This window comes from Halichoerus grypus, chromosome 12 (assembly GCF_964656455.1).
Source record: "Halichoerus grypus chromosome 12, mHalGry1.hap1.1, whole genome shotgun sequence".
In the NCBI taxonomy this organism is placed as follows: Eukaryota; Metazoa; Chordata; class Mammalia; order Carnivora; family Phocidae; genus Halichoerus; species Halichoerus grypus.
In genome coordinates, this window is record NC_135723.1 from 624,501 (window position 1) to 645,045 (window position 20,545).

Genomic DNA, 20,545 nt, shown 5'->3' on the forward strand with positions numbered 1-20,545 from the left:
CACCACTTCTGGTCATCACCGTGTGGAAGTCCTAGCCAGGGCGCTTGGGCAAGAAAATGAAATAAAAGACAGATGGCAAGAGGAGAAGTAAAACTATCTCCATTTGCAGATGATATGATCTCATATAAAGAAAATCCTACAGAATCCATTTTCAAAACTATTAGAATTACAAAATGAAGCAAGCTGCATTGCAGGATACAAGATCATTACGTAAGAATCTGTGTGTTTCTAGAACGTGGCAACGGACAGAATGAAAATGAAATTAGGATTCCGTGTACAACAGTATCAGAGAGATAAAGTGCTTCAGAATAATTACCAACAAAGTGTGAAATGTATACTCTGAAAACTACTAACTATTGTTCAGCACAAAGAACACCTAATCACATGAAAGACATCTCACGTTCATGGATCAAAAGGCTTAATATCGTGAAGATGGCATCACTCTCAAAAATTGATCTGCAGATTCAACATAATCCCTATCAAAATCCCACATTTTTCTGTAAAAACTGGCAAGTTGATTCTAAAATTCATACAGAACTTCAAGAGACCCAGCATATCCAAACCAACCCTGAAGAAGGAAAACAAAGTTGGAGGACTCACAGTTCCCCATTTCAAAACCTTCTACAGTGAGGCAACAGTGAAATCAGTGAGTGCCGGCATGAGGACAGACCTAGAGACCAATGGAGTAGGACTGATAGTCCAGAAATAAACCTTCACTTGATGCTCAAGTGATTTTCAGCACGGGCTTCAAGATCATTCAATGGGGAAAGAATAGTGCTTTCAATAAATGGTGCTGGGACAACTGATACCAATAAGAAAAAGAATGAAGTTGGACCCATCATTTACACTATTTATTCAAAAATTAACACAGGGGTGCCCAGGGGGCTCCTCCTCTCTGCTTGTGCTTTCTCTCTCTGTCTCTCAAATAAATAAATAAAATCTTTATTTTTTTTTTTTTTTTTTTTTAAGATTTTATTTATTTATTTGAGAGAGAGAGAGAGAGAGAGAGAGCGCACATGAGAGGGGGAGGGTCAGAGGGAGAAGCAGACTCCCTGCTGAGCAGGGAGCCCAATGCGGGACTCGATCCCAGGACTCTAGGATCATGACCTGAGCCGAAGGCAGTCGCTTAACCAACTGAGCCACCCAGGCGCCCCATAAATAAAATCTTTAAAAAAGAAAAAGAAAAACTAATACAATTTGCTAAGCCTGGGTGGGGCATGGGGTGGGGTCTGGGTGGAGTGGGGCCTGGGTTGGGGTCTGGGGTAGGGCCTGGGGTGGGGAGCAGGGGTTGGGGCTTGGGGGGGGGGCTGGGAGGCCTGGGGAGGGGGAGAGGGTGGGGTGGGACCTGCATTGGGGTCTGGGGTAGGGCCTGGGATGGGGGCAGGGGGTGGGGCCTGGGGATGAGGCCTAGGGTGGGGCCTGGGTAGGGTGGGGCCCGCGAGGCCTGGAGTGGGGGGTGTTTGTAGGGGGGTGGGGCCCAGGAGGCCTGCATGGGGCCTGGGCAGGTTTTCTCAGGAACAACTCTGAAGGGTCCAGGATCCCTACAGCAAAGAAGACAGCACCTTGCGCAGGGAGCCAATCCCTAACCTGCTGCCCCCCACCATTGCCATGACCCTCCTGTGGAGGCACTGGGACTAGCCACCCAGGCCCGGCCAGCCCCACCTTACCAGGGGCCAAGTAGACCCTTGAGAAGAAGCTTGGTCCCCTCTCCCTGCGTAAGCGTCCCTGGGAGACACGGCCCTCGAGCGCCCCGCGGCAGCTCCCCGTCACCCCGAGTCTGACAGGGGCTCCCGGCAGGGCCGCTCGGCGCAGCCTCGCAGACCCGCGAAAGCCCCTGTGCCCGGCCCACCCCGCCCCGATCGTTGGGGTCCCTATTGCCTACGACGTAAATCATAATGCACCTGTAAAGAAGGTCATCATCAATAGTGTCTTAGAGAATTTTAAATCTTTTTTACCGAATTTACAGATAATGCATTTCCTTCCTGTCGTTTTTTCATACCTTTGAAAAGACTCTGAGCCTTTATTTCCAGCCCCACACTTTGCGGGCTCGGTTTAACGGCGGGAGCCCTAGCTGCCCGCCCCGGGCGCTGCCCCGGGCGCCCTGCTCCTGGAAGGCCTCCCGGGAACCGGGGCACCCTCCCAAGTCCCCCCGGCGTCACCCTCGGGCACCCACCCTCAGGCCGCGCTAGCACAGCACCTCCAGCCTGCCCGGGCGCGGGGTCGCCGTCCCCACCCAGGGTCCCGCCACGCGCCCTACTCTCGGGTCTCCTCTGACCATTCCCCCAGGCCGGTCTTCTGGAGGTTTCTGAGTCCAGGCCAGCTCTGGAGGCCGGCCCCTGTGTGGATTTGTCATGATTAGATGCAGGTGAAACATTTCTGGTTGTCACTTCACCCGGGGGTGGGGGGTGGGGGTCTCTGTGTCCTTTCTCGGACGGCTCACCAGGGCACAGATGTCAGCCGCTCCCACGCTGCGTGAGGCTGACTTGGTCCTTCAGCTAAGGTGGTGTGTGACCAACATCTTTACTGTGAAGGTACTTTTCTCCACTCCTGAGGAATTAGTGGCCTGGAGGAAGAGCTTATGCTCCATAAATGTTTTTGTTGTTGTTGTTTTGTTTTGTTTTTAGAAACTATGTTGGCTGGGTGCTTGGGGGCTCAGTCAGTGAAGCGTCTGCCTTCGGCTCAGGTCATGATCCCAGGGTCCTGGGATCGAGCTCTGTATCGGGCTCCCTGCTCAGCGGGGAGTCTGCTCCTCCCTCTCCCACTCCCCCCTGCTCATGATCTGTCTCTCATGATCTCTCTCTCTCAAATAAATAAAATCTTAAAAAAAAAAAAAAGAAGAAACTATGTTGGCATCATACAACTTTGTATCCTGTTTTTCACTTAGCAAATCGTGAATGTCTTCTCATCATACCATTAAATACCTCCCAAAACGTGATTTGGGTCCTGCGTGAATTCCAGCCTGCGGAGGTATTTGACGTAACTGTTACCCACGAGAGTCGAACTATGAGCTTACTGGTGGAAGCTCTGTGCCGGCGGAATTTTTCTTCCATTTTGCTGGTTGCCATGCTTTCCACCGAGAACAATACCTGGCAAATAGCAGAAGCTCAACAAAAGTTTTGAAGGAACGAATACAGCTTGAATCTAGTTTTTCAGTATCCCAGGGAAGGCCACAGCAAATGTCCTTGCATGTAAATCTTCACATTTTAGGAGGATCAGTTATAAGAAGGGAAACGTTTATGTGGATAGAGTGAAGGAATAAGGGTGCAAAGTCACGTATATGCTATAATCTCCAAACTGCAAAAATATGCGGAGAACCATCTGGGAAAAACAGACCAAAAAATTAACAGGGATTAACACTGAACATTTGGATGATGAAAGGTTCCCATTGATTACGAAAGTTCCTCTGTATTTTCTACAGTCGGAAGAACACTTGTATGCAAAGAAGTGGTAGCTTTTTCTTTTAAAGCTAGTCTTGCAAATCAAGAAGCGACAAAACTATGTGTGCTTAGCAGCCATTCATAATAACTGAGGGTCCGAGGTAACAACCAAGTGCAGGTTTTGGCCACTTTCAGAGTATCGTGTCCTCTCTGGTTTCACATTTTTTTTTTTTTAAGATTTTATTTATTTGAGAGAGAGATAGCGAGAGAGGGAGAGAGAGCATGAGTGGGGAGGAGAGGGAGAAGCAGGCTCCCCGCTGAGCAAGGAGCCCGATGTGGGGCTGGATCCCAGGACCCCGGGATCGTGACCCAGGCCGAAAGCAGCAGCTTAACCGACTGAGCCACCCAGGCGCCCCTGGTGTCACATTTTAAAAAGGATTTTGTCTAGCTGTCGTACACCTGGAGAGCGGCCCGTTGGAATGGGGCCCCGCACTCATGTGGCTGTTAACACTTAAGGGAGTGGGCTCGTGTGTCCTCCAGGAGGAGATTCAAGGGGATGGGAAGTTCCTTCTAATGCTTGAAGAGCTGTCAGATACCAAAGAGGGGATTCCCATTTTATGCAGTCCTAGAAGAAAGGTTTTGGGAAGGCATATTTTCCCAGTAAATAGGGAAGACTTTTCTAACAACCCATATGGTCAAAGATGAAAACACTGGGTAGAAGGGGGTGGACACCAAATGGCATCTTGAAGGGTCCCTGGGCAGTGGTCGCACTGGGGAGAGGACAGATCCGCCTGCCAGTCCCAGGCCCCGGACTCTCCCGCAGCCAATTCCGGCTTCCTGGAGGCAGAAGAGGCTCAGGGTCCCCGCGTGCCTGCCTCCCCCCTCCATGCCGGGCAGTTCTCCATAGAACCTTCCCCCAGGCTGCACACTCCCCATCCTCTGGCCTTGCTTTCTTTGTCTTCCTAACCCTGTCCCCAAAGGACACACTGCGACTTGGTGAGTCCCGCTTCTTTCGCGCCTCTGCCGGGGCTGAGGCCCAGACCAGAGCCCGGCACGCCCAGGCCCACCACGCTCCGTGGACTGATGGTTCTCAGACGCAGCAGAGCACGGGGTACAGACAGCCTCGAGGGAAGAAATGCCCACAGTATTAAAGCCCTGGCGCGTCCCCCAAAGGCTGAGTGCAGACGCCGGACGTGGTCCCTCCGTAGGACAGAATGTCATCAGCCTTGACAAGGAGGGAAGTCCGGGCCCCGCCGCGGGGCACGAACCGCGAGGACACGGGCCACAAGAGGACAAACACTGAGCGACTCCGCGGACGTGAGCCAAGTCCGCGGACCCAGAGCGGAGGCGCAGCCCTGGGGGCGGGTTTGCTGGGGCAGAGCCGCGGGGTCGCCAGATGACAGGGCTGCTGGCGGCCGGCGGCGCTCTGAATGCGGTGCACGCACTTGACTGCTATGCTTAAAATACACTTTGTTAGTGTCTTTTACCACAGCAAAAAAAATTAATTGTGGGTGACTGGGAGAACGCGGTCTCCCTAAACCGAGGGTAGGAAAGAGCGGAGAATTTAAACGGTGAGACTAGCCCTCGGAAGGAGCCGGCTGAGCCGAGAGGGCGCTTCATCCCTGGAGCTCAGCCGCGACCCTGACACTGGAGCCGCGGGGCCGGTCCGCGGGGCTTTCCCTCCGGGCCCCTCCCTCCGAGAGGCCCCGCCCCTCGGACCGCCCCCGGCAAGGCCCACCTCCCTCTGACAGATCCCGCCCCTCCGACCGGCCCCTACTGAAGGCTCCGCCCTTAGATAAGCCCCGCCCCTCCGGCCGACCCCCCCCCCCCCGACAGACCCCGCCCTCCACTAGGCCCCGCCCCCGACCGGGCCCGCTCCGCCAGGCTCCGACACCCTCCTCTGACAGGCCCCGCCCTTCGACAGGCCCCGCCGCCGCCGCCCGCCCCCGCCGCTCCATTAGGCCCCGCCCTTCCATCAGACCCCGCCCCGGCGGCAAGCGAGCAGGAAGCGCAGGGGGCTCTGCAGACGCAGCGTTCGGAAAGGTGTGGAGGGGGCAGAGGGCGCCGGTGGTGGTCTCTCGCCGCCCGTGCTGCCCGCCCGCGCGCCCCCGGCGCGACCTGCCGCCCCGGCCCGCGCAGGCCCGTGTCCGCCCCGCGCGAGCACGGCTCTGGCTCGGGGCTCCACTGCTCTGGCCTGGGGGCGGGGCCGGCGCGCAGCGTCATGCATATGCATGAGCGGCGCGGCGGCTCCATTGTGCCCTCCGAGCGGGCGGCGGCGCGATGGCGCGGGCGGCGGCGGCAGCGGCCCCGGGGCGGCGGGCGACGCGGAGGGCGGGCTGAGCGCATGGAGCGGCGCGGGCCGGTGACCGCGGCGGCGAGGGGCCGGGCCGGGCCAGGCGGAGGTGAGCGGGCCGGGTGGGCAGGTGCGGGCGGCGGGGGCGGCAGGTGCGGCAGGTGCGCGCGGCAGGCAGGTGCGGCGGCCGGGGCCCGGCGCTGCGGCGCCTCCGCGGGGCTCGGGCCGGGTTGGAGGCGGCCCCGACGCCCACCTGCCGCACCTGCCGCGTGTGCGTCGTGCTCTTGGGCCCACCGGCCCCGCGCGCGCGGGACGACCCTCACCTGAGCCTTTGTTGGGGCCGGCCGGAAGCCGGCGGAGCGCCCGAGGGGTGTGCGCGGCCCCGGCGACCTCCTGAGCGGGGAGGATGACCCGGGGCCCTCGCCCCACCGGGCTCCGACGCCTCCACGCCGCGCTCTGGCCGGCGGGCTCGCCTTCCGGGCTGGCTCTGGGCCGTGCGCGCCCACCGGCACGGCGATGTGGGACCCGCGCGGGGCTGCCCCGGGGGCGGCGACGCTGGCTGACCTTTCAGCCTCTGGCCGGGGTTTCCGTGGGGACACCCTTTGCCCAACCGGACGTACTGACGCTCAGGCGGGAGGGTCCCCTGCTCCCTTCATCCTCCTCCTCCTCCTTCTGAGCTGTTCCCAGCCATCCTCCCTTCTCCCGCTCATGAGCTGCTCCCTTCCTGCCCTGGTCCCCTCTCCCCACTGCCCTGCTCCCCCTTACCGCCCCCTGACTTGCCCTCTCCCTGCCGTGCTCCCCCTCACCACCACCCCCCGCCACTTGCTTCCCTCCTGCCCTGCTCCCCGCCATCCTGCTCCCACCCCTGCCCTGCTCTCTCCCTGATAGTTGCAGAACATCCGTGGCCCCCGTCTGTAAGTCGGTTGTGTTATCTGAGAATATTTTACAGGGACATACACAGAACATGTGACTTGATCTGTAAGACGGTGGTGGATGCAGAGAGGGTGAGCACAGACTCACCCACCAAATCCTGGTGTGCTAGAGCCAGAGGGCTTCTGTTGAAGAGGCTTGAGACGGGTAACAGGATCCCAGAGGGAGTCTGGGCCTCAGCCCGTGGGTACTGGCCCCGAGGACTTGTCATGCCCAGGGGCTGGTTACAGGCTGGGAGTAGAAGTCAGGGAGGAGGAAGGTAATGAAGGACAGGCAGCCAGGCCTCCCCATGAAGTGTCCACTGGTAGCTGCCTCCACTACAGGGGTCAGGGCTGAGAGCATAAAGGCGGGCATGTGTCCCCCCCTTTCCTCAGTCCCAGGATGGTCACCGCGTACCCATTGTACACATTGTAAACTGAGGCTCAGAGCAGTGAAATGCTTTAGCTGGTCCCTGAAGCGTCCTGAGTCTGGGCTGGGGGTAAATGCTCGTTCCCGGGGGTTTTGGATGAGTGCTAGCACTTACGCTGGTCGGTGTTGTGGCCTCATGAGGAGAGCTGCCGGACTTGCAGTCACCTGAGCATGTGAGTCCCCGCCTTGTGTCGTCCTGCCTCCCTGGAGCCATCATTTGTACCTTCTCTGAGCCTGGGGGACTCCCGTGTCCCTGTGGTTGGAGACTCTGCCTGGAACCACGGGCTCCCTGCTCTGGGACCCTGGAGCAGGCCTGTCCTCCTGAGATCAGGTGGCTTGTCATGGGTGTGCTCCTCCTGGGTGACCAGGCAGCAGGGACGGAGTGGAGGTGGAAGAGGGGTGACCCACATTAACGTCTGCCTTTGGTTGGCCCGCGGGAGACTGGGTGCGGCTGGTCTGAGGAGTGAGTGTTCTGGAGGAAGATGAGGCCTGACCTACAGAAAGCTGTGGGGCCTTCTGGGCTCACCGCGGGCCAGGGCGGTGCTGCCCAGGGCCCTGGCTTCCTGCTGGAGCTGTGCACAGGAGAGCCTCTGGCCGGCAGAAGCCGCCAGGGCCCTGCTCAGGCCTCCTTGCACTCACACACGCGCACACACACACACACACACACACACACACACCCTGGGCTTCCCCAGCTGCCCTCCAGGCCAGGAAGTGGGAGGAGGGTCTGCACTCAGAGCTCCCCTCTCCCTTTGTCGGGAGCAGAGGGTCATGGGGTACCCAGCTTGGAGCGTGTGGGTGTTCTCAGGGAGGAGACCAGACGTAGTTTGGCAGGAAGTCACAGACACACACACACACACACGCGCGCGCGCGCGCACAAGCAGGCGGCTCAGGGGGAACTGGAAACGTCTGTGGTCTCGTCCACAGCAGAGAAGTCTTGGGGGTGGAATTCCCCCGACCCACGTGATGTCGGAGTCTGCCGGGGGCCCCAGACCAGTAGCCTGCACAGAGGCCCTGCCCGCCCCCGCCTCCCCAGCTCTCAGACTGGGGTGCCTCTATCAGCAGCATCCTCCCCCACAAACTCCCGGCCCAGCCCTCCAGGTGAGTCTGAGGTGCTGGAGCCCGAGCTGGGGAAGCTCCTCTGGCCCGGGGACTCCGACCTTGCTTCTGGGACCAGCGCGGGCCTGGCCAACTCGACCCAACCAGCTTGGGGGTGGGGAAGGGTCGCCGCGGGCATCTCTGTGGAGAGGGCCGGCTGGCAGTGGGGGTTTTTTTTCTTACTCAACTTTAATTTTGAGGGAATCACAGATTCACGTCACCTGTAAGAAATACCTCTTGTGTCCTTTGCGCGCTTCCCTAGTGGTGACATCTTACAAAGCTCTAGGACACGTCACAGCAGGGGGCGCGGTGGCAACAGTCAAGTTGCAGATACTGCCGTCCCCGGCTTCTGCTCACACCTGTCTCCCTCCTCCCCACCTGGCAGCCACGCTCTGCTCTCCATTTCTGGGATTCCGTCATTTCAGGAGTGTTACATAAAGGGAATCCTACCGCGTGGAACCTCTGGGGACTGCATTTCCCACGCAGCACGGTCCCCCGAGGTCCCTGCAGGCTGCTGCCTCCTCCTCGTGCCCCCGGGGCTGTGGGTGCCCCCCGGTGGGTTCAGTCCCCAGCCGTGGGGCCGGCCTCGAGCCGTGCCCGGGAAGGCTGCTGGAGACATGCACACACAGATTCTTATGTGAACGGACGTTTACATTTCTCGGAGATGAATGTTCAGGAGTGCCGCCGCTGGCTCGCGTGGTAGCTGCTCCCCGTTCCGTTCCCAGGACGAGATCCAGGTTCTCCTCGCTTGGCAGTGGGGACGAGGGGGTGTGGCCCGGGCTCCGTGCGGCTTCACTCCGCCCTTGCCTGATGGCCGTGATGTTGGACCCCTCTCCGCGCGCTGACTTGCCTTCCGTCCCAGCTCGTCGGTGAAATGTCTGTCTCCTGCCCAGTTTCTGGGCGGGATGTTTGTTTTCTTTTGAGTTTTGAGAATTCTTTATATATTCTAGGTACTAGTCCTTTGTCAGGGACAGTGGTTCGTAAACGCAGCTCCCGGGCTGTAGTTTCATCCTGTCCCCGAGCCTTCCACAGAGTTCTCCGTTTTCCCTTTTAAGGACTGTGCTTTCGGTATATTGTGTAAGGACTCTTGGCTCTAGATCCCGAAGATTTGCTCCCAGGGGTCTCCAAAGGGTTTATAGCTTTGTGCTGTACGTTTGAATTTGTGGCACGTTTCGACTTAATTTCTGTACGAGGTGTGAAGATTAGTTTTGTTTTTGTTTTTGTTTTTTTTTGCGGGAGTTCAGCGACTCTAGCACCTCTTGTTGAAATGCCAGGTTTCCTCCAATGCGTGGTTTTTGTACCTTTGTCAGAGATCAGCTGGTTCTCTGGTCTGTTCCACTGGCCCATTGGCAGGTCTGTCCGTCCATACCCCCCTCTCCTGTCCCCATCCTGGAGTTGGACAGTAGGGACGGGGACACCAGCCTTCCCTTCCCTGGCTGTGTGGTCCTGGCTCCCACGCCTGCCTCTGCCCAGATTCCAGGGGCCCGGAGCCTTCTGGACCCACTGACCCCTGTTTTTTCTGGCCCCTGTTTCCTGAGCGGGACCTGGTCTGGGGGGGAAGGGAAGCAGAGCCAGCTGTGGGTAGGCAAGCCCGACTGTCTCTCCCTCCCCCTCCTGCCCAGCCCCAGCCCCAGCCGGGCTCCAACTCCGGGACCCACTTACCTCAGTGCTCTGTGGCGGGAGGCTGCGGATCGCAGTCCCCACTGTACCCCTTCCTTGCTCTGGGTCCCCGCTGAGGGACCCACCCCCCGCTCTCCTCCAGGACTGTATTGCCAGAGGACATGATCATCTTGAGGCGCCTGGGCAGCTCTCAGGAATGTGAGTCTTGGGGTTGGGTGGGTGCTGGAGCCACTTTTTTGCTCCTGGGCCAGAGGGATGCCCCATGAGTGCTGAGGTGGCAGATCTGAACCACCAGAGCTTAGCTTGTCCCAGGTGACGTGTCTGTGTGTGTGTGTGTGTGTGCGTGTGTGTGTGAGAGAGAGAGAGGCCTCGCAGCTCCGAAAAGGCAGTGGAGCTCCAGGACAGAACCTCGATGCCCAGAGGGCGGGGTGCAGCCTCCCCATCCAGGATCTCCAGGGCACCCGCTGAGAGCCATCACCAGCATGCGTCTGCGGTTAGGCCAGGCAGAGGCAGGTGTGGAAGGTGGCCCCAGTGGTGCCAGCAAGGGCTTGGGCTTGCTTTTGGGGGTGTCTGAGGACACGAGTGGCCTGGCCCCCCCTCGCTGGTTTTCCTGAGACAGTAAATGGGAGAGAGCGAGCCTCACGGGGTAGGAGAAGTCCCACAGCATGGGCACACGGGTCCCGCGAGCATTCACCAGTCCTGCTGCTTTGTTCCCATTGGCCCTTTACCATGTCCACGGGCACCTGCCAACCCTCCGCCCGTGGCTCTGTGTGTGCATCCCTCCCCTTTGGGGAACTCTGTGTGGGGGTCAGGGCTGCCCGCCTGGCCCTGTGCCCACGTCAGTCCCAGGTGGCCCCCGTCGCCCAGAGCAGCCCTCGGCAGACTTGCTGTGGCAGGCGGCCTGCCCTCCCCTCCCCCAGGCCAGGGCAGAGGGCAGCTGAGCTTTCTCACCCCTGGTGACCAGCGCCCCCTCTACAGCCGGCAAGCCTCAGGGCCCCCCCGGCTGCTCCTCTCCATCCTCCTTCCGGCTCCCTCCACCCTGGGGCTTTCTTGGGGGATTCTGGCAATCGGGTCCTGGATGCTCCCTACCGTTTATCCAGGCCTTCGTGCAGGAGGGGGAGCATGGAAGGTATTGGGGTTCAGAAAGCCTGCTCCCAGAGCCGTTCCAGGGGCTCTGAGCGGCAGGGCCTGGCCAGAAAGGGTTAATGCTGGCTTCCAGGCTGGGGTTTGGGGGTGAGGAGGGCAGAAGTTTGCCGGGGTGGGCAGTGCGGGGTGAGGTGGCCCTCAGACGCTGGTGTCTCCCTGCCCTCCATCAGTCGGCGCAGAGCAAGGGGGGCCTGGTGCTCAGGGCCCCCCCGCAGCCTGCTCACAGCCCCCAGCTGCTTCTCCGCTGATGGCCTCCCTCCTGTCCCCGCAGCCAGAGCAGCTGAGTGCCACACCACCAGCAGTGAGGGCCACTGCCTGCCCCCCACAGACCTGGCCTTTAGGCGGCGCCGAAGCCAATGAACCCCATGCACCCTGTGAAACCCGCCCTGCCCCCCGCGCCACACGGGTGAGTGGGGCTCCTGCCGCCCTCCCTCCTCAGGCCGCGTGGGTGCGGGCGGGGGGCAGAGCGGGACCTCTCTGCTCCTGGTGCTCAGCCCTCCGGGCGGGGGTCTCCTGACCTGGGCCTCCCCGCCCACCTCTCTGCTCGCAGTGATGGTCCATTTGCTTACGAGGCGGTGCCTTGGCAGCAGAGTGCCACTCAGCCCGCGGGATCGCTGTCGGTGGTCACGACCGTGTGGGGCGTCGGCAACGCGGCCCAGAGCCAGGTGAGCCCACACCTGGGCCCACCCCTGAGAGCCGCCAGGGCCCCCCCGGACCTCAGAGAGAAATGGAGTCTTTTGGCCTCCACGCCGCCCCCGCCCTGCGCCCCACCCCTGCTCGCTTCCTCTCCTCCCCTCCCCTCTGCCCCCCACCCCCCCACCCCAGGCCTCTCCTTGGAGCGACTGCATGAAGTAAGTTGTTTGGATGGTGCTCACTGGCGGCTCTTGCTTCCCGTAGGTTTTGGGGAACCCCATGGGCCCTGCAGGGAGCCCCCCCGGCAGCTCCGTGATGCCTGGCATGGCCGGCAGCGGCTCTGCCCTGAACTCCCCGCAGTGTCTCGGACAGCAGGCATTTGGAGAGGGTGCCACCAGCAAGGGCTTCGTGCGGCAGGGGGTGTACGGCCGCGGGGGCTACCCCGGGGGCCCCGGCTTCACTACTGGGTAAGCAGGACCCCTCCAGGGGCAGTGCTTCCGGCTTGGCAGGCGCCCAGGCCGGCGCGGACCAGGCTGTTGAACGTCGCGTCTCTGTTCCTCCCGTGGGCTGCCACGGGAGCGTGTAGACACGAGCAGGGCCCCAGTAAGTGCCGTGTGCCAGCCCCCGCCCCGGGTAACAGGCAGGCAGGCCCTTCTGACCCGGCCCTGTGTGTCTCTCGCAGGTATGCGGGCGGCCCGGGGGGGCCCGGGGGCCTGGGTCTGCCCTCACACGCCACACGACCCTCCACCGATTTCACTCAGGCGGCAGCGGCGGCCGCGGTGGCTGCTGCCGCGGCCACCGCCACGGCCACCGCCACGGCCACCGTGGCCGCCCTCCAGGAGAAGCAGAGCCAGGAGCTGAGCCAGTACGGAGCGGTGAGGCCCGGCCGCTCCTCCCGTGCCGCCCACGTGTGCTGGTCTGGAAGGCAGGGACCAGCTGGGCAGCTGGGGTCGGGGTCTGGGGACGGGCGTGTAGTGAGATGAGGTGGGGGGAGGGGCGAGGCGCTGAGGGGGTCCCTGGGTGGCACCCACAGGGTAGGGGGGCGTGGCCTGAATGGCTCCTGTCTTCTCTCCCTAGATGGGGGCCGGGCAGGCTTTTAACAGCCAGTTCCTGCAGCACGGAGGTCCCCGGGGGCCCAGCGTCCCCAGCAGCATGACCCCTGCCGGCGTGGGAGGGCTGCTGGGCCCCTCTGGCATGAGCCCCATGGGCATGAACCCCACCCGGGCAGCGGGCATGGCACCCCTGTATGCAGGGCAGCGCCTGCCCCAGCACGGGTACCCTGGGCCCCCCCAGGCCCAGCCACTGCCCCGACAGGGGGTCAAGAGAGCCTACTCCAGCGAGGTGAGTGTCCGGGCCTCCCTCGTCCCGAGCCGCATCCAGAGCTGCAGCGAGCTCGGGCGTCCGTGAGAACCGGCCGTGCCTGACGGGGTGGGCGCCGCGCCCTCCCTGGGAGCTGGCCTCCCCCACCCCCGTTGCCCTGACTGTGCCTCTCCCTCCTTCAGGTTTACCCAGGGCAGCAGTTCCTGCCGGGAAGCCAGTATGGGCCTAGCGCCACCCAGTACGTGCCTGGCACCGGGCAGCCTCCCGCCCCCTCCTCCTATCCCGGGCACCGGCTGCCCTTGCAGCAGGGCATGGGCCAGGCCCTGCCTGCCTCTGGCCCTGCAGGACTGCACTACAAGGTAGGGTTGGCCCCTCCGGCCTGCCACAGCCCCCGCTGGGCCCCGTGCTGGCCGCCTCCAGACGCATGGGCCTCGCCCGGGCTGACTAGGGAGTGGGCCCGGGTGCACGGAGGGTGACCAGGCAGCCTGGAGCTCCGCGGGGGTCCTCACCAGTGTGGGCGTCTGGTTCTGAAAGGACCCTCTGTGAGATTTGTGTGTCTGCTTGGAAATTGGCTGGGGGGGGGGGGCAGGCACCCAAGCCACTCGAATGTCCTTTAGGGCAGGGTGACCATATTCCCTCTGCCTGCTGGGGACAGGCCCATCGGGGGCATGAGGGGAGGAGGGGGTGTGTTTTTTCGGCCTCTATCTGGCTCTCCCATAAGCCCTTCTAAATGGGGCAGGGGGGTGTCATCTCTTTTCCTGGAGTAGTAATTTTGTAAATTATGAAAGCACTGCATGCTCCTTGTCGATTATTTGCAGAATGTAGAAATCATCCAAAAAAGACACTAGAGGCCAGTGCCCGTGTGTGCTGTGGGCGCCCTGCCCCCAGCCCCCTCCTTGGGTCAAGCGCAGGGGCTGGGCGGGGGGCAGGCGGGGGCCCTGGGCACACGCAGTTTTCTCTCCTGCAGCCCGCAGAGCAGTTCAACGGGCAGGGCGCCAGCTTCAGCGGGGGGAGCATCAGCTACAGCCAGCCTGGCCTGAGTGGGGTACGGGCAGACGGACGGGGGGCTCCCAGGGCGGGCACGTGGAGAGAGGGCGCCCGAGCAGGAGGAAGTGCGGGTGGCCAGCCAGAACCCCCCCCCCCCAGGGCTGCCCCCTGCCCGATTCTGTCCTGACCGGTCCCGGGTGCTCCAAGAACAAACCCCACCCACCACCATTCCACCTTGACTGTTTGCTCGACCCCACAGCCCACCCGTTCCATCCCTGGCTACCCCAGCTCCCCACTGCCGGGGAGCCCCACGCCGCCCATGACCCCCGGCAGCAGCGTCCCCTACATGTCCACCAGCCAGGAGGTCAAGTCTCCCTTCCTGCCCGATCTGAAGCCCAGTGTGAGCTCCTTGCACCCGTCACCCCCCGGTGAGTGTCATCTGCTCTCAGGATGGTTGGGCTGGGGCCCCAGGACCCCAGAGTCCTACAGGGAAAGTGGGGGTTGGGGAGCCCGCACTTTCATCTCCTACTCATAGACCTGTTGGCGGATCTTTCAAGGTGTGGATCTTCTCTCTAGAAAAATACACATGTGCACAGAACTTTGTGTATCATTTCAGGGGGTTTATGAATCCCCTGAGGTCCACTCCTGCTTGGGAACCCTTGCTCTGGGGGAGTCTGCCACAGCAGAAGCTAGGGTCCTAAAAACCTAGCTCAAGTGCTGGGATGATGGCAGGTGGTCCGTTCACACCTTCTCAGCCTCCCACCCCTTCTGAAAGCACCAGCGGCATCCTCTTTCTGGGGTCGGGGGCATGTTCTCCAGTCATAATTTAGGGGACCCTGGGCCAGGTGACTGAGGCAGGACGGAACAGCAGGACACCAAGATCCTGTTCCCGTTGGAGGTGATGGCTGGGCCCGGGGCCCTAGGGGCCCCAGGGGAGACGGGGGAGGAGGAGCCGTGCTCCGTGGCCTGCATCCCTGTGAAGGGGGGGGCGGGGGCCTGCATCCCTGTGATGGGGGGGCGGGCGGGCCATCCAGCCCCGTGTCCTCCGTACCAGCTGCCGGCTCACAGCAGCGTGGCCCGCTCCCAGGCGGCGGCCCCTGTGACGAGCTGCGGCTGACCTTCCCCGTGCGCGACGGCGTGGTCCTGGAGCCCTTCCGCCTGCAACACAACCTGGCCGTGAGCAACCACGCCTTCCAGCTCCGCGACTCCGTCTACAAGACCCTGATGCTGAGGTGAGCAGACGCCCGGCCCGGCGTGCGCCCCCCGCCCCCCCGCGCCCCGGCCCGTCCTCAGCGCCCGCCCGCCCCGCGCAGGCCTGACCTGGAGCTCCAGTTCAAGTGTTACCACCACGAGGACCGGCAGATGAACACCAACTGGCCGGCCTCGGTGCAGGTCAGCGTCAACGCCACCCCGCTGACCATCGAGCGCGGCGACAACAAGACGTCCCACAAGCCCTTGTACCTGAAGCACGTGTGTCAGCCGGGCCGCAACACCATCCAGATCACGGTCACGGCCTGCTGCTGCGTGAGTGCCCCCCATGGGGCCGGCCCGTCCTCGGTCTGTGCTCCTGGCCCCACAGTTTCCAGCAGCCTCCTGGCTTAACTAGACGGGGCGTGCGTGCGGGCCCGGTGCCGGAAAGCAGCTGAGCCCGTCTTCCCGCGAGGAGGCTCGGGAGCCCCACGGGCTGCCTGTCCCCGAAGCCTTGCTGGGAGTCACCGGGGCCCCGGGCAGAGCGGGGCGAGGAGAGGTAGCCGGGCCTGCCCCGGCCGGCTCGGGGGGATCACGGGGATGCCGTGGGCCGGACACAGGCGGGGGGCTCTCGGATGCCGGTGGGCTCCCCGGGTGGGCGTGGGCCGGCCCGTGGCGTCGGGGGGGTGGCGCTCCAGGGCAGGACGGGCTCCCAGGCCGCAGCCCCTGACCGGCTCCTCCCCCCGCAGTCCCACCTCTTCGTGCTGCAGCTCGTGCACCGGCCGTCGGTCCGCTCGGTGCTGCAGGGTCTTCTCAAGAAGCGCCTCCTGCCCGCCGAGCACTGCATCACCAAGAGTGAGTGGCCCCGGCCGCCGCCCGGCACGTCCCCACGTCCAGTGAGGCTGTCTCCTCTGTGATGGGGGCCCCGGGCAAGGAGGGTCGGGGGACGGCGGCGGGCCCCACACGCTGCCTCGGAGCTGCGGCGCCGGCAGAGGCCCCTCAGTCCGGTCCTCTCCCTTGTCGACACCAGTAAAGCGCAACTTTAGCAGCGGCAGCATCCCCGGCACGCCTGGGCCCGGCGGCGAGGACGGCGTGGAGCAGACGGCCATCAAGGTGGCCCTCAAGTGCCCCATCACCTTCCGCAGGATCCAGCTCCCCGCCCGCGGTCACGACTGCCGCCACGTCCAGGTGGGCGGGCCCCGGGGGGCTCTGCCAGGGCTCCTGTCGGCTGTCCTGTGTTGTCGGTAACCAGGCTCGCCCGCCCTCCCCCGTCTCCGAGGACAGTTACCACCCCCTGCGTTCTCGGGCTCTCGTCTCGAAAGGCGACGAGGCTGCAGCTGCGGTCCTCCCGCCCCAGGGGCGGCCCTCAGAGATCCCGTGCGCGGACCAGTTTTGGTCTTACGTGTTCTCGCGGCTCTGCCGTGGTGTCTGCTCGGACACCGTGTCCTAGAGGTGGGCCCTCACCAGCACAGATGCCCACTTCTCCGGCCGCGTGGCATCCCGGTCCCAGTGAGGACCGTGTGGGCTGTCCCCAGGGTGCATCTGTTAGAAGGGGCGCCCCGGCGGAAGCCTGGCACGCGTGCCTTCTCAACACACGAGCAGATCAGCCCAGAAGCACGCGGCTCGATCGCGGGGTGCGGCCAGGTCGCCCCTGGCCCCTATGTGAGAAGCCATCTCTCGTGCTCCCCACAGTGCTTCGACCTGGAGTCCTACCTACAGCTCAACTGTGAGCGGGGGACCTGGAGGTGCCCCGTGTGCAAGTGAGTATCCCTGAGACGGTCCTCACGGGGGCCCGGGGCAGAACCTCCCCCCAGCCCACAGCACCAAGAAAAACCCAAGTCAGGTTCAGGGGGTCACAGCACAGACGAGGACGCCGCGGCTCAGGGCAGAGGCGTCATCCACGGGGTCACCTCACACAGTCTCCTTCATGACCAGTCACCTCCCACGGGGTGGCCTCGGGCTCAGTGACAAAACGGAGAGGTGCCAGGCCTCCAAGCCCCCCCCTTGGTTTTCAACAGCAAGACGGCATTGCTGGAGGGGCTGGAGGTGGATCAGTACATGCTGGGAATCCTCATTTACATCCAGAAGTAAGTGTCCTCCTGTCCCCCCGGTCTGCGGGCAGCGGCGGGCAGCCCCGGAACGGCTGGGAGACGCGCCCTGCTCTGCCGCGGCCGGAACCCACAGCCACCCCGCGGGGCCGGGGGAGGCGGCAGGACGCCTGGTGAGCAGCCCACGTGTCCCCGCGCAGCTCCGATTACGAGGAGATCACCATCGACCCCACGTGCAGCTGGAAGCCGGTGCCCGTGAAGCCCGACGTGCACGTCAAGGAGGAGCCCGACGGGCCCGTGCTGAAACGCTGCCGCACCGTGAGCCCCGCACACGTGCTCATGCCCAGCGTCATGGAGATGATCGCGGCCCTGGGCCCCGGGGCTGCCCCCTTCGCCCCCCTGCAGCCCCCCTCGGCCCCGGCCCCTGGCGACTACCCCGGACAGGGTGAGTACGGCGGGCCTGGCCCTGGGACGTGGATGGCCGCAGGCAAACGGTCCGTTCTCTTCAGACCGGTGAAGTGTCACCGCGCGGGCCCTGTACCTGGGGGGCCTGCTTGGGGACGCGGCTGTAGGTGGGCAGTAGCTGGGCCCACCCTCCCCGGCGCTGCGGAGCAGGGGCCTTCTGTCGGCACGCTTCTGGGGCCTGGCCCTCTCTGACCCCACCTGTGGGTGTGTCTGGGTGAGGCGGGTCCCAGAGCAACGTCGTGAGGCGGGTTCCCCTGGCCATGATGAAAAGAAATGCCCTTCTCTGTAAGGTCCGGCGCCATGTGCCGGAGAGCACTGGGAGTCCCCCCTCCCTGGGCCACTCTGCCAAGCGCGAGCCCCCAGGCCTCACCCAGGACTGGCTCTGCTCTCAGGTTCCAGCTTCCTGGGACCCGGGACCTTCCCTGACTCCTTCCCGCCTACCACACCCAGCACCCCGGCCCTTCCTGAGTTCACCGCGGGGCCGCCCCCCAGCTCCTACCAGTCCGACCTTCCCAGCAGCCTCCTGACACCAGAGAAGGCTGCCCCCTGCCTCCCAGGCCAGGTCAGTGCCGGCGGAGGGTGGGGGGCCGGCTCCCGGGGAGGGGGGGCCCAGGTCCATTTGACCTGGTTCTTCTCTCCTTCCTCAGATGGCACCAGCGGGTCACCTGGACCCGGCCCACAACCCCGGGCCACAGGGGCTGCACGCCCCCAGCCTTGGGGGGCCCCCGGGGCCCCAGCTGCACCATCCAAACCCTCCCCCAGCATCCCGGCAGCCCCTGGGCCCAGTGAGCTCGGGCCCAATCGGCGAGCTGGCCTTCAGCGCGGCCACAGGCGTGATGGGGCCCCCCATGTCTGGGGCGGGGGAGGCCCCGGAACCGGCCCTGGACGTGAGTACGGGCCCCATGCTGGGGAGCACGTGGGAGCTGGGGCTGGGGACGGCGTGTGCATCGTCTCCAGGGTCCACACGCTTCATAGAAGGGAGGACGCTGACGCCCCAGTGACTTCCAGAGCCAGGAGAGCTGGTCAGATAGCGTCGGCTCTCGTGATGACGAGGGCCGGGCACCTGCCGTGGCCGCGGGGTTGGCTCTGGGGGCCTGTGCCGAGCGCCCAAGAAGACTGGGCTTGGAGCTGACCACGCCGGCTCGGGGTGTGGGCTGACCTGTCTGACTCACCTTGCTGTGTGAGCCAAACTCAGCGTGTAAGACGCAGGTAACCTTCGTCGACCCAGATAAACCAAACTCCCTGACGTTCATCATGAGAAAAGTTAGAGCAGCTCAAAAGCAGCGCGTCGCGGACGCTGGACATCCCACCTTCTGCATTTGCCCTGCTCGCACCGGGGGCCCGCGCTGCCCTGGGCATGCCGGCACCGCGTGTCCCGGGCTGGCCTTGGACAACTTGAGTGGAGTGATTCGTGGCCAAAGAGAGCCTTCGGCAGGGAGAGGCCCCGTGCAGGCTGAGGGTCAGGGTCCCATGCAGGGGTGTGGTGGGTCCGAGGCCAGAGCTGCTGATGGCTTTGCTTTGTCCCCAGCTGCTCCCAGAGCTGACCAACCCCGAGGAACTGCTGTCCTACCTGGGCCCACCTGACCTCCCCACAAACAACAATGATGACCTGCTCTCTCTCTTCGAGAACAACTGATCCTGTAGACCCCACCCAGCCGGCGGGGACACGCCCGCAGATGTCACCGTGCCCCGCCCCTCCCCCCCTGCGTCCGCCCCGGCCCCCCGCCCCCCGGCACTAGAGGCAGCTGCGCTGGGGGGGAGGGGGCTGCGCGTGGACCCCCTGACCCCCACTCTGCTGCAGAATGGTGTTTGATGAGATGCTCAGCCCCGCCCCCCCAGCCCAGCTTTGCCCCGTCCATACACCCCTGCTACCCCGACTTCGCGCCTCGCCCCGGTCCCTCCAGTCCTGCCTGCTCCCACCAGCCTGCATCTTGTCCAGCGTTGACCCTTCTGTTTCAACAACCCCTTGGCTCACTGGCGAGGAGCCGGGCTGCTCTGTCCGGAGCCTGAGCTCGCGGTGGGAGCGGGACCCCCTCTTCCCACCCGCGGCTTCAGGCTAAGGCTGCAGGGTGGGGCGCTCTAAAGCACAACGATGTACATAGCGTAGGAACACTAGGAGGTGTGGACGGCCAGCCCCTCCTGTGCTGCCAGGGACCCCGCGGGCTCCTGGCCCCGCCTGGGTGCGGACGGCGGGGGGAGGGCGCTGCAACTCCGCTCCATGTGCGCATTCTCCAGCGGGTGGCTGCTCCGAGGTCCCCTTTTACGTGAAAGTGAAGAATCAGTGCCGCCGTGTTTTTTACAACTGCCTCTCCCGTGCCCACCCTGGGGCCAAGCCAGGTGGGGGAGGAGGAGCCTCCGAGTCGTGTCCCCTGTCTGCCCGTCTCTATTAAAGGACTCCCTCACGCCGGGCCTGCTGAGTCCCTCCTTCGCGCCCGGCCCGTCTTGCCCACGCGGGCGGGGCTCTGTTCCCAGCCAAGACCCGGCTGTTCCCGCCTCACGGTAAATTTCCCTGTCCCTGGAATTTTCCAAGTTGGCTTCAGCGGGAGAACTATTCTGTGAAGTGTCACCAGGGCCAGGAGACACATGTGCCACCCTGTCACCTCGCGTGGGTGTGCCTGGGGCAGGGAGCCAGCTGTCGAGCCAGGGGCCTCGGGAGGGACCAGGGCTGAGGGCCCGGCTGGCTCCAGACAGCAGCTCCGGGAGGCCCGGGGAGGGTGGCCCCGGGCTCCCAGGCCTACAGGTCCCCCCCCAGCTGTGCACCGGCTGCCTGGGTGGCCTTTTCTTCCTGGCCCAGCAGGAGAGGCTGGTGAGTCCTGTGGCGGGGAAAGGGGAGTGCCCTTGGGGCACCGGAAGCTGGGCAGGGGTGGGGGAGTTGTCCAGTGCGGGCAGGCCTGGGTGGCTTTACACACTGACATCTTGGGACCCCAGACGGGGGCCTTAGTGTCTCTGCAGCCTGTTTCTGGCTGAGGGGACAGAAGCGCACTCCCAGTGCCTGGGGGGACAAGAAGGCCCAGGGATGAGTGGGGCCTGTCTGG

General features: G+C 63.6%; 1 protein-coding gene across 4 annotated transcripts; it reads left to right on the top strand.

The window, feature by feature from the left end:
- Window positions 1-5,346: 5,346 nt before the first annotated feature.
- Window positions 5,347-19,913, top strand: ZMIZ2 (zinc finger MIZ-type containing 2). Of its 4 annotated transcripts, none has more exons than XM_036085211.2 (20): window positions 5,642-5,779; window positions 9,866-9,921; window positions 11,141-11,275; window positions 11,420-11,534; window positions 11,767-11,969; window positions 12,185-12,377; window positions 12,580-12,843; window positions 13,005-13,181; window positions 13,790-13,867; window positions 14,069-14,237; window positions 14,864-15,041; window positions 15,123-15,333; window positions 15,747-15,852; window positions 16,028-16,185; window positions 16,690-16,757; window positions 17,016-17,084; window positions 17,246-17,490; window positions 17,903-18,072; window positions 18,158-18,397; window positions 19,039-19,913. In XM_036085211.2, the coding sequence occupies exons 3-20, from the start codon at window positions 11,226-11,228 to the stop codon at window positions 19,144-19,146; spliced, it is 2,802 nt and encodes a 933-aa protein (XP_035941104.1). In that variant the 5' UTR covers window positions 5,642-5,779; window positions 9,866-9,921; window positions 11,141-11,225; the 3' UTR covers window positions 19,147-19,913. The 4 variants fall into 4 exon arrangements, with proteins under 4 accessions (XP_035941107.1, XP_035941106.1, XP_035941104.1 ...); XM_036085215.2 differs by having other exon boundaries at window positions 5,643-5,779; window positions 14,897-15,041; XM_036085214.2 differs by lacking the exons at window positions 5,642-5,779; window positions 9,866-9,921 and adding an exon at window positions 5,347-5,420.
- The last annotated feature ends 632 nt before the right edge of the window (window positions 19,914-20,545 follow it).